At 36.3% G+C, this 13,487-nt stretch overlaps 1 protein-coding gene across 6 annotated transcripts in view; it reads left to right on the plus strand.

Moving 5' to 3' along the window:
• Window positions 1-13,487, plus strand: part of tff3.5 (trefoil factor 3, gene 5) — an 80,220-nt gene that overhangs the window by 26,648 nt on the left and 40,085 nt on the right. For 3 of the 6 annotated variants that reach the window (NM_001114052.2, XM_031895660.1, XM_031895662.1), the window contains 6 exons: window positions 331-348; window positions 753-770; window positions 1,786-1,809; window positions 3,598-3,753; window positions 10,055-10,084; window positions 13,345-13,479. In NM_001114052.2, the coding sequence (NP_001107524.1) occupies window positions 13,353-13,479 (127 nt within the window). In that variant the 5' untranslated portion in view covers window positions 331-348; window positions 753-770; window positions 1,786-1,809; ... (1 more) ...; window positions 10,055-10,084; window positions 13,345-13,352. Of the gene's footprint in view, window positions 1-330; window positions 349-752; window positions 771-1,785; window positions 1,810-3,597; window positions 3,754-6,606; window positions 6,631-10,054; window positions 10,085-13,344; window positions 13,480-13,487 lie in introns of all 6 variants that reach the window. The other 3 variants (XM_031895661.1, XM_031895664.1, XM_031895663.1) reach the window with 2 other exon arrangements.

Below are 13,487 nucleotides of genomic sequence, written 5' to 3' on the forward strand. Positions count from 1 at the left end.
CTTGAAGCAGTCAGGATTATATACTGATTTTGAAAGTGGAAAATGCAATAAAATAACACAAACATATTGCTTTAAAATATCGCACATGGCTCACTGAAAAATAATGAAAATAAAAAAACGCTTCTTAAGTCAGACAAGTGAACTTTTGGCTAATTATAAAAATATAAGAAGTGATACCATGTTTTAAGCATGCTAAAAATAACACTCACTATTTCAACCTTTTGTGAATCAGCCCCTAAATCCCTAAATTGTATTTGTTTAATGTTAAATAAATATTTTTTATTTATCCACATTTCTTTTGCAATAAACTTCTCATGATTACACCAACAGCAACAGGAAAAGAAGCATGTAAGTTCAAATTTTTTTATTTATATAAGTTTCTTTCCTTTTGATTAACCAAATTTATGACCAACATACTGTATAATGGTTTTGTACTTTTTTTTTTATTGTTGACTGTTAAATAATACATATCTGGGTTATATATATATATATATATATATATATATATATATATATATATATAGTTATGGTGAAAATATATAAAACTCTTCTCAGCAACCATGAACATTTAAGTGGTGAAGATACTGAAATGTTTGTTTCACAAGACAACTATAGCGGTGCCTGAGATGCTAAGTCCCTAAGTTGTTCCTTTACAGTATTATATTATATATGTATTTGTTTAATGTTAAATAAATATTTTTTTATTTATCCACATTTCTTTTGCAATAAACTTCTCATGATTACACCAACAGCAACAGGAAAAGAAACATGTAAGTTCAAATCTTTCTTTTAATGTACATAAGTTGATCGTAAAGATCTTTTTTCCTTTTGGTTAACCAAATTTATGACCAACAAACTGTTGTTTAGACTGGTCTGAAAATATAATGATTGCTTAATGCTAATTTTCTTTGGTTGATTTTTATTATAGCAAGTTATTGTATATGTTTCACTCAGCCTTTGTGCTTTTATATGGTTATGGAACTCCTCAGTGACTTATAATATCCCTATATGTTACAATGGGGGTACTTTATTCACTATATATTATAAGGAACTCCTCGAGGACTTATAATATCCCTATATGTTACAATGGGGGTACTTTATTCACTATATATTATAAGGAACTCCTCGGGGGCTTATAATATCCCTATATGTTACAATAGGGGGCACTTTATTCACTATATATTATAAGGAACTCCTCGGGGGCTTATAATATCCCTATTTGTTACAATGGGGGGTACTTTATTCACTATATATTATAAGGAATTCCTCGGGGCTTATATTATCCCTATATGTTACAATAGGGGGCACTTTATTCACTATATATTATAAGGAACTCCTCGGGGACTTATAATATCCCTATATGTTACAATAGGGGATACTTTATTCACTATATATTATAAGGAACTCCTCGGGGGCTTATAATATCCCTATATGTTACAATGGGGGTACTTTATTCACTATATATTATAAGGAATTCCTCGGGGCTTATATTATCCCTATATGTTACAATAGGGGGCACTTTATTCACTATATATTATAAGGAACTCCTCGGGGGCTTATAATATCCCTATATGTTACAATAGGGGGCATTTTATTCACTATATATTATAAGGAACTTCTCTGGGGGTTATATTAACCCTATATTTTACAATAGGGGGTACTTTATTCACTATGTATTCTTTGGTTGCTTTTTTATTATAGCAAATTATTGTGTATGTTTTTACATATAGTATTGCATGAAAATATATAATCTTTGTAACAATAGCAACATTTTCTTGATTACAGCTAGACCATGGGAAGACTATAGCTGTAAGTAACATACTATTCTTATATATATATATATATATATATACACAGACACACACATTAAAGATACTAAAGAAAGTGCCAGTAGACAAGTTAATAACAGAGCAGCTGGCATGCATGGCTCATGTTTATACCATCTATTAGGCTTATATCATGCAAGGTGGTTACTCATTAACTTAACTTAAATGAGAGATGGAAAAACGCACTCTTGATCCCTCCAATCTTGGGAACATCCAACCTTTCTGCTCCTATTTAATTCAACAACGACTTGAGCGCCTAGTTTACAACCAACTAAGGCTATTCCTCTCTGACAGTTACCTGCTGGATCCCCTATAATCTGTTTTTTGACAACAACACTTAACAGAAACTGCTCTAACCTGACTAACTAATGACCTTTCTTGGCTAAAGACAAAAAACATTTCTCACTACTATTACTTCTTGATCTCTCAGCTGCTTTTGACATCATGGATCACCCTCTCCTGCTCCAATCCCTCCATTCTCTAGGCCTTCATGACACTTCCATATCCTGGTTTTCATCTTACCTCATGAATCATTATTTCAGTGACTCTTACCACGTTCTGTTGGGTTCCTCAAGGCTCTGTCCTGGACCCCTTGTTATTTTCTTTCTATACTTCTTCCCTTGGTAAACTAATCAACTCATATGTCTTTCAGTACCACCTCTATGCTGATGATACTCAGATCTATCTCTCCTCGCCAGATCTTAACCCAAAGCTCTCAACTTGCATCTCTTCCTGTCTGTCTGCTATCTCTACTATGTCCCAAGGCTACCTTAAATGAAACCTTTTAAGACAGAATTGGTCTTTTTTCCCTCCATAGAATACCCATAACCTCCCAAAGGTATCTATCATAGTTAACAATTTCACTATTACACCACATCCCCCAGGCCTAGGGCCTTGAAGTTATCCCCAGTTCTGCCCTGTCCTTCACCCCTCATATTCAGCCACTTCATGTCAGTTTCACCTAGGAAATATTTCCAAAATATAATCATTTATCACTCAAGATGCTTCCAAATTTTTCACTCATATCACACCTGGACTACTGTAACCCTCTATTAGTTTGCCTAGGTTAATAGTAATGTCACATGGGGCATCTTGTTGTCTGTGTGAAACTGCTGTTTGGAAGGTAGATTAAATGCAGGGATTAGTGAAGATAAAACACTTGATTTGGGTAAACATATGAAAATGATGAAAAAAGGCATTTTTGCAAAAGTATTCTATTATTTGATCCAAGCTGTTTGCAAAAGAGGTAAAGGATTTCATTTGTCCAGCCTCTCTAAAAAAAATACTTTCTTTTGCTTATAATACCCGTGTATATTAAAACTGAAGACATACTTCATTCTTCATATGGCAGCAGTGCCAAGCCCTAAGAAACTAGGACTCAATCCCCTAATAGTCTGGTTGGTAATATTTGAGGATTGATCCCACTGGTATTATAGGTACTCTTCTTAAAGGAGAAGATAAGGCTAAATCAGTGGGGGTTCCAAATTTTCGGAACCCCCCCAGTGATTGTACTTGCTTACCTGATAAGATGTTAAGAGAAAACTGCACCGACCTGGGGTATATGCAAGCAAGCGTTACTCTTCCGTCTGTCTTCTTTCTTTAGAATCCCCCAGTGATGTAGCCTTTCCATCTCCTTTAAAGGATTTCACTATATCGTGCTACTTAAAAGCACTTTGACTTTATTATTTTGACTAAATTTTGTTAAAAATGGATTAATAAATGTCTACTCTATTAAATTTGTCTATATCTTTTTCCGTACATTTGTGTTCAGCTTCTTCAAGTGAAGAAGATCGTTGTGAAGTGAAACCAAGCAAAAGAGTAAAGTGTGGTGACAATGGAATAACCAGAAGACAGTGCAAGAAACTGAAATGCTGCTTTCGTCACAGAGGTCATGGAGGTATACATTGTTTCCATCCAAAACCAAAAGGTAATTTGAATTGTTAAAGGTATCTTTAAAGCATCAGAAATAACTCTATGTAAAAAATGTGCATGTGGACTAAATAACGATTGTGTTGCAGACTAAACTTTGTTGCCCCCAACAGTACTTTTTGCCTCTAGTACAAGCTATTTATATGGCATTTAAAGGGATACTGTCATGGGAAAACATGTTTTTTCAAAACCCATCAGTTAATAGAGCTTCTCCAGCAGAATCCTGCACTGTAATCTGTTTTTCCCATGGGGCTAGCCATATTCTTCATTTCCCAGGGTGCCACATCCATGTGACCTGTGCTCTGATAAACTTCAGTTTCACTTTACTGCTGCGCTGCAAGTTGGAGAGATATCCCCCCCTCCCCCCCAGCAGCCGATCAGCAGAACAATGGGAAGGGAGCAAGATAGCAGCTCCCAGTAGGTATCAGAATAGCACTCAATAGTAAGGAATCCAAGTCCGGCTTGGGACTCCTCCAGTTCCATGGGAGTAGGAGAAACAATAGATTAGCTGAAAGCAGTTATAATGTGTAGCTCTGGCTCCTTCTGAAAGCTCAGACTCAGGCACACTTTACTGCTGCGCTGCAAGTTGGAGTGATATCCCCCCCCCAGCAGCCGATCAGCAGAACAATGGGAAGGGAGCAAGATAGCAGCTCCCAGTAAGTATCAGAATAGCACTCAATAGTAAGAAATCCAAGTCCGGCTTGGGACTCCTCCAGTTACATGGGAGTAGGAGAAACAATAGGTTAGCTGAAAGCAGTTCTAATGTGTAGCGCTGGCTGAAAGCTCAGACTCAGGCACAAGGCACTGAGATGGCGCCTACACACCAATATTGCAGCTACAAATAGATTTGTTGGTCCAAGAATGAAATGTCAAATGGCAGAGGGAACTATTTGCTATCTGTAATGTAGAAATAAAAAGTATACCACAAAAATCATGACAGTATTTAAAAGAGATTTAAAAGAGATATTTTTAAGGGGTTTCTGCCCTTTAGCTAGTCCTATAGCAGACTGAAAATATTATGCAATAATGCCATTATAATAACCTAAATGAAATTACTGGTACCTATGCTAGCATAAATCCACTGTATTTCTAATGTTTAATTTTTTTAAGGACATGGAAAGACCCCTTTACCTGGAAAACAACAGGCCTCAAGCATTCTGAATTATAGATCCCATTACTTGTATAGAAACTGAAGGGCATTCATTTAATTTATTTGTTCTGATCCCTTTAGTTCTTTATTTGGTTGCATATATACGTTGTATTTTGATGTGTGCAATGGTGATTACAAATCAACATTTGCTCCTTCTCCCCATTCTAGGAGAAATATACCTTCTCTCTAGGGTTTTTAGATTTACCATGCCAGACGTGATATAGATTAGTAAAATAATGTCTCCACTATATTTTATAAATCCTATATAAATCTTTTATGAACGCTGGCACACATCAAAGAGTGATTATATAGTGAGCTTTATGCATGTGAAAATGATTTAAACTGTAATTTCTTTACTAAATTGTGACTATTACTACTCCTACATTCATTCTTGAACGGGTGCCTACATTTGTATCTAACCTATATCTGTACTCCTGTCTCTTACTCTCTGTGCCATATTTGCTTTGTATGCAAAACTGTTTCCCACACACTTAAAGAATAAGTAAACCTTTTGTTCTATCAGTAAAATTACTCTAAACAGCCTTCAGAATTACCTACCTCTGTCCCAGCATTCTGTCTAACCTGGTTCCTCAGTTAAAAGTTGATCATTTTCTTTGCTTCCTTGTGCAGAGTGAAGCCCCGCCCCCACTTCCTGTTCAGTTCCCTCATCAAAAAAAAAACCTGCTCATGCACAGACTGGCTCCTGCTGCCTCCAGGCATGCGCAGAAGGCTCTCCACTTTGACTACAGTAGTCAAAGTGATGAGGAAACCGAACAGAAAGTGGGGGCAGGCCTTCACTCTGCACAAGGAAGCAACGGAAATGATCAAGTTCTAACTGAGGAACCAGGTCAGACAGAATGCTGGGACAAAGGTAGGTAATTCTGTAGGCTGTTTAGAGTAATTTTACTGATAGGGAAAAAAAAGGTTTACTTATTCTTTAAGCCAATGCCATGTTGCATATTTGAGGTTTAACTTTAATGCAAAAACACTACATTTCATTAGAAAAAAGGGGTATCATGGTCAATTTTGGATGTTCCAATTGTAACTGCCCTATAATTTTTCAGTATTGTCCGACTGAGGAACAACTTAAACCGTCCAGTTATGGACTCCAGTCCTTGAGAAAGATATTAATCAGCTGGAAAGAGTGCAGACAAGTGCAACTAGACTAGTAAAGTCAATGAAAAAATTAAACTATAAAGAAAGACTATCAAGGTTGTAGTTGTTTTAGATGGAAAAAGACACTTGAATGAACACACAATAACTGTGGGCAAGTTCTTTAGAAGGCATTATAGACAGATAGTGCATAATCTTTTTTCCACTAAGGAAATAAAGAACAAAAGGCCATCTAGTTTTTGAGATACCAAACTTTCTCTAGTAATTCAAATGGCTCTTCACAGTGATGTTATCGAATGCCCTGTCTGTCTCATAAAATATTTTAATTTCTTAGGGTTAGATAGCCTTGAGTTTGACTTTGGACTTTGCACTCTTTGTGCCTGAAAGAGGCCTGTGAATGAAGCAATCTGTGGTAAAGTAGGTCCTGTGAAAGTCTGTGTACTGATTGGTGAGAGAGAAGGTGACTCTCTGGGAGAGACGGTAACTCTTATTGCTATTATAGCAAATTGTTCAATATGTTTCTAATGTTAAGTCATTGCTTAAGAATATAATATCTTTATAATAATAGCAATATTTTCTTGATTATAGCTAAATCAAAGAAAACACCTAGCTGTAAGTTAACATCTTATTCTCATATATATATATATATATATATATATATATACATACATATATATGTATAAACCATACAGTATTTTATAATCTTTTGCTCTTGCACCCAAGCATTTCCTTCAAGCCTTTGTTGACATTTAAATAATCCTACATTGTTGTGGAAAGGTGAAGTTTTACGTTTGAGAATAACAAATATAGAAACATGGACATCTGCTTATAACTGCAAAATTGGTAATAGTGAAGATACTGCCATTTTGGATTGAATTGGCAACACACCACCAGCAGTGCCCAAGATGTTATGATTCTTTAAAGTTATTTATTAAGCTTGTGTCATTCGGGGTTGATGAAATGCCTGAATTCACCCGTGTCTTTACCCTCTGAAATGAGTGGAAACAGTCTGTCACCACCGGTATAGGGATTTTTTGGCCCGTAATGCACATTACAGCCTGTACTAGCAATGTTTTCCATTAAACCTTAAACACCTCATTCACTGGGAAACCAAAAAAAAACCTAAAGATGATCATACACAGGCCAGATATCTATTGTATGTATGTATATCTTTATTTATAAAGCGCTACTTATGTACGCAGCGCTGTACAGTAGGATACATTAATACAAACGGGGGGTTATTAAGATAATAATAGATAAATACACAGTGTAACAATAAATACAAGATACAGTTGCAATAAGTTAAGAGTCGAAGACTCTCTGTTGGATATTTGGCCATGCAGTGCTCTCCACACAGGTCTTTGAAACAGAACCATTTAATATTTAAATACATTCTTCCAGGCATATGTTTCTTGGGGTTATGTCCGTAGACACTTATAAACACTTCTGATCTAACTTCAGTGTAGTTGGAAAACCCTTTGGACACATGCTGGGTCCAAAGTGTAACTCTGTTTTTAACAACTTGTTTTAGGGATGCACCGAACCCCCGAATCCATGGTTCGGCCAGCACTGTGGATTTGGCTGAATCTGAACCCTGCCGAAAAAGGTTGAATCCTGGCTGAATACCAAACCGAATCCTGGATTCGGTGCATCCCTAATTTGTTCTCAAACTGTTGACCCATGCCCAGTCAACAGTCAAACAATTTACTTCCGTTTATTGATTTGCATTGCCCTTCTTCCCTGAGGGTGATACAAACCATAAAAAAACTAGGGGGAATGTTTCCCAGCTCTTAGAACACTTAAGGAGTCAAATCACATCATAACATAAAAAACAAAAATAATTATTATAACTAGTGATGAGCAGGCATGGATTCGCCACAGAAATATTTGGCAGGTGACAAAAAATTAACCCCTAAGAGTTGGCGCTCACAAATCACTACTTATGGTAAAATCAATCAATTTATTTCCACAATCAATAAATGGTAAAAAACACAATAACATCTAGTTCATACAATATCAATACAAGTAAAAATAAAACCAAAGTGCATGTTTTCTATTTTACACATTAAATAGGAGAAGATATTTACAACATCAGTCAATACTATTATCAATAGATAATCAAACAAAGAGTGGATTATTAGGGTAAATAGAAAATATTGTGGCTGATAAATCACTTAATCAATTAAAATCATGTTCCTAATTTGATAAATAGACATGATTCTAATTGATTAAGTGATTTATCAGCCACAATATTTTCTATTTACCCTAATAATCCACTCTCTGTTTGATTATCTATTGATAAAAGTATTGACTGACGTTGTAAATATCTTCTCCTATTTAATGTGTAAAATAGAAAACATGCACTTTGGTTTTATTTTTACTTGTACAGTATTTATATTGTATGAACTAGATGTTATTGTGTTTTTTACCATTCAGTGTGGAAATAAATTGATTGATTTTACCATAAGTAGTGATTTGTGAGCGCCAACTCTTAGGGGTTAATATTGGAAGCACTTCATGGATTAGATAGAGGAAGGCAGCTCGGAGACACATAATTCTTTTTTCACAACTGAGAAGATAAGTGGTGGGGTTTTTCACCTATTTTTTTTTTTTTTCCTCACTGGTCTTCTAACAGTAGTAAATTCACTTTGACACTTTTAGAGTGCGGATAAGGTTTGCACATAGGTGACAAAAAATTGTCACGCACGTTAAAGCAAATTGGGAGTGTGTCAAAAAAAAAATAATGCACGTGACAATTTGTCATTTTCGTTGTTTTGCAAACTTTACACCATTTTACCAATCGAAACAGGACAGATTCGCTCATCACTAATTATAACAGTTAATCATTTAATATTTAATATATAGGGCTCCACTCAAATTAAAAAAAGTAACAACATCCAGTGTGTTTTAATTACAGCAGGGTTTTCTACAAGACAGGGCACTTTTCAATTCCGCACAATATATGCATTCAAAAATTCTTCTAAAATTCTTCTAAAACCAGAAAAGACATTGCCATTTTCTTGTCCAAGTGCCTCAGCCGCTATTAATGCAAGTTATTCCAACAATATCATATATTTAACTCAAGCTTTTGGCATTTCTCTCCTGTTTTCTCATATAAATTCTTGAATGGGTTTTCTGAATATGTTTCTAAACTAAATCTGTACTGCTGCCTCTTACTCTCTGTGCAAAACTGATTTCCACTAACGTAAGCCAGTCCCATGTCGCATGTATGAGCTGTGAAACTAACACGAAAACACTTTGTTTAACTGGAAAAAGGGTATTGTTGTAAATTTCAGATGCTCAAATTTAAACTGCCCTATAATTGTCCAGTATTGTCTGACTGGGTAACAACTGAAACAGCGCAATTTTGGACCCCAGCCCTTAAGAAAGATATTAATAAGCTGGAGAGATTGCAGATAAGTGCAATTAGACTAGTAAAATCAATAGAAGAATGAGGAAAGACTGTCAAAGTTGTTTTATCGGCAAAAGAAGGGTGATTGCCAGAACACATCGTTAGTATGTACACGTACTGAAGAAGACATTATAGACAGATAATGCACAATTCTTTGTTTTTTTCCGCTTAGGAAATAACAAAGAACAAAAGGCCATTTAGTTAGACTTGAGGCACTCTTCACAGTGAAGTTATGGAATGCCCTGCTGGCCTCAGAAGATATTTTATTATATTTTTATTTATTTTTTTGGTAGTCAGTCTTGAGTTTCACTTTCGGGATCATTTACAAAGACCCTGGAGAGAAATGCAACAGCCTGTGGCCTGTGCCTGCCATGGTTTCCCAACTTGTGCAACTGAATGATGCTCAAATTAGGGAATAGGTAGGGAATGAACGTCCCAGGTAGTTAAGAATAAAAGGCAAACTGTGAACAAAATTACTCCTCAATCTTATATTTCTTTGAAACAAGTTTGGAAATGCTATTGTAGGATGTCAGTGTATTGTACTCATCTTGTTTTTGTTCATTTTGAAAATATGTTTCAGCTCAGACATACTTTAGTAAATTAATTTGTCATTTATAATTGTAGGTCATAAAGAACATATGATACCAGCAAACGGTAAGGATTTATCTTGTTCTTTATTGTATATAGAGTAACAAAGCAGAAATTAAAAATTTACTTTGAGTAAAGACAGTTTGTGCTATGAATGACCATGATTTCGACCCCAAGAACACATAAATATTTTGTTCCAGTCAACCAGCCAGAAAACATATCAAGAGGAACACTTTACAAATGTCTATTGACAGTCTAATTCAGGGGTCCCCAACCTTTTATATGTGTGAGCCACATTCAAATGGAAAAAGTGTTGGGGAGCGACACAGGCATGAAAAAAGTTCTTGGGGGTACCCCATACAAGCTATAATTGGCTATTTGGTAGCCTCTATGTGGAATGTCAGTCTACTTGGGACTCTGTTTGGCATTACAATGGATTTTTATGCAACCATAACTTGCCCCCAAGTCAGGAATTCAAAAATAACTCCCTGGTTTGGGGGCACTGAGAGCAACATCCAAGGGGTTGGGCAGCAACATGTTGCCCTGAGTCACTGGTTGGGGATCACTGGTCTAATTTATTACAATATACACAAACAACAGCATTATCCTTTCCAATTCATAAGTTAAGTTAAATCAGCCTATATATTTCCAGGAAAGTATAGGTTTTTTACTCATTTATAGTCACTAAATTATCCCCTATTTGCTGACCTCCTTGGTCAAAGACCTTTTCCCAAGAGTTGTTGCCAGCAAAATTGAGGTAATATAAAAGGGTAAAATATGCCTGCTGTGGTTAAAGTTAAGGTCTGTTAGAGCTTTTTACAGCAACTTGCAGTGTGAGCTCTATACAAGTATCGGACCCCTTTTCCGGAAACCCATTATCCAGAAAGTTCTGAATTACGGAAAGGCCATCTCCCATAGACTCTATCCACTGGCGGATTATTTCATCAAATGGGTGAAAAAAATTCGGCACGTAAACATTTTCGCTGATTTTATCGCCGTTTCACAAATCTTTTCAAAGATTTGTGAATTCTTCGGCAAAGCGACACAAGACAGATTCGTTCATCGTCAATAATGGCCTTGCAAGTGCTTAGGTGCTAAGGTTAAAGCTACTGTGTATGTAAAACAGATTTTTGAGCTAATTGGTTGTGCTAAGTGTGTGTGCTAATTGAATGTAAATTTGCAAACATTGCTACATTCCCTCATTAAAGTGGACCTGTCACCCAGACAAAAAGAGCTGAATAATGAAAGTACTTTTCATATTAAACAAGAAACCCAAATTCATTTTTATATTAACACATCCAAACCCCATTATAAAGGCATTTAAATATCCCAGCTGTCAATCATATATTGCGTGCCCCGCCTCTATGCCTTAGGCATAAAGGTGGGACAGACAAGTACTTTACATGGTGCATAGATGTGCTTCTCTCAGACCAGCTTTTTCCTTCAGGCTGAGAGAAGCAGATCTATTTCATTAACCTGCTGCTCCATGTGTCTGCACTGAAAACTTGAGTATCTACCTCTGTGCAGGCACATGCAACATAGTCGAGCGTAGGTCCAGCTATAAAACGCGTAACCAGGTGGTTTTGGGAGGACTTATGCTCCACACAAATGGCAGCATCAAAAAAACCCCAAAACATCTAAAAGCATGAAGCAAAGAGAGTTTCCTGTTGCAACAGGGACGTCTGCCATTGACTTATACGCAATCTCAACAGCTTTCGATGACGTATTTTTGCATTCAGATTTGTTGCGATTATGCAGTATAATAAATTGCGGAAAAAATTGTATTTTCTTTCCCGTGACAAAAATCTTGACGTATTTTGGTGCAAAAGATATGAATCGTGAAAATAGAATGTTATTAAATGCCCCCCTTAATTGTAGCAGGTAAGCAGCAGGTAACTCTTTCCTCTAAATAATTGTTATATACTGTATTTATATTTAGTGTGTTGAGCATGTTGTATGGGTAGGGATGGGGAAAATACTATGCTGCTCTTTTATCCAGCATTAGTTTACCAAAGGTTGCGGTAAGAGGCTGTCGAAGAGCTAATCTGTTTTGACTGTTTGCTCATTAACAATCTATCATGCGTCGCTCATGGCATCATTGAGTATCTGTGAGACTTTCCCACATAACTAGGGATCATTTATGTCCACTACCACAGCTGTGGTTGCACAAATGTCCCACAGTCAGTTGCACATAAAACCCCATTCATTAAAGGTACTTTGTGTCGGAGTTATATAAATATATATATATATAAATAAATGCTTGTAGTTCTATAATTTGCTCGTATCTATATACTCCAATGATCCTCCACTAGGGATATATGATTCTCACCCACAGTGAGTAAGTCGCTCTTGGATTTAAATAAACACTTACTCAAATCGAGCCTGGCCCCGAATTTCCCCCTGGGCCTGACCTGAACCATTCAGATTCACAAAGGATATTAACCAGACAGCTTTATTAGAGGTATACATTAATACAGAGTATTACAATACAGAGTATTAAGTAATAGCTCATACGCACTGAAAGCTCGTGAGGACGTGAGGGAACAAAGTCAAGTACAAAAATGTTGCCATTTAACCATTTCATCCTACTTGGGGCTGATCCCATGGCAGCCAATCATTAGCCTTGTTTTAGCATAACAGTGTCTCTCTGTCCATCTTTAGGAAAGGATTAAGTGTCTCACTGTCCCAGCACAATTGCCTAAAAAGGTATCTCTCTGGTAAAAGAAATCTTCTACATCAGCGCAGTGTCCCAAATGGTATTTGTGCAGTTGGTGTATCTGAGACTATTTGTGACATTCTTAACCTTGCACTAGGGATACTTGTGACAGGAGACAACAGATGCATTCCTTGTTCTATGTAAACATTCTAAGGCCCAAGTACATAGAATGACCTCTGATCTAAAATCAACCTACAAGTGCAGTTGTTCTGTGCCTGTGTCCTGTTCTAAATCTAAATAACTAAAATAAACGTGTTTATAGCATAAATCTAAAACACCAATATCTACACTTTGCATCAAAGGGCACTCTTTGCACCTCTGTATAGTTGCCAGGCACAACTCTCCCAGACAAATGTAACACCAAAATAATAGGAATAATGATCCATTATAGGAAAAAAAACATGGTTCCTTCAAAATTGTAGTTTACTAACTCCACTCACATTCATAAATGACCATAGGAGTGAGAGTGACCACAGTCAAAGCAATGCTTCATGCCTATTACAATTGTCCCTTGAACACATGGAGAGACTATTTCAATAAGGTACAAGATAATTAAAGAGTAAGCTTTGTGAATCCCTTTAATGCTTTTTTTTTTTTTTAAATTCTGTAGAGTGCAAAATGGAGCACAGTAAAAGGAAAGAATGTGGATACAAAGGCATCGATGAGTCTGAGTGCAAGCGTAAAAATTGCTGCTTCGATTCCAGCGTTCCCGGAGCGATAAAGTGCTTCTTCCCATCCTCAAAAGGTACTTTC

Source organism: Xenopus tropicalis, chromosome 2 (genome assembly GCF_000004195.4).
Source record: "Xenopus tropicalis strain Nigerian chromosome 2, UCB_Xtro_10.0, whole genome shotgun sequence".
Lineage (NCBI taxonomy): Eukaryota > Metazoa > Chordata > Amphibia > Anura > Pipidae > Xenopus > Xenopus tropicalis.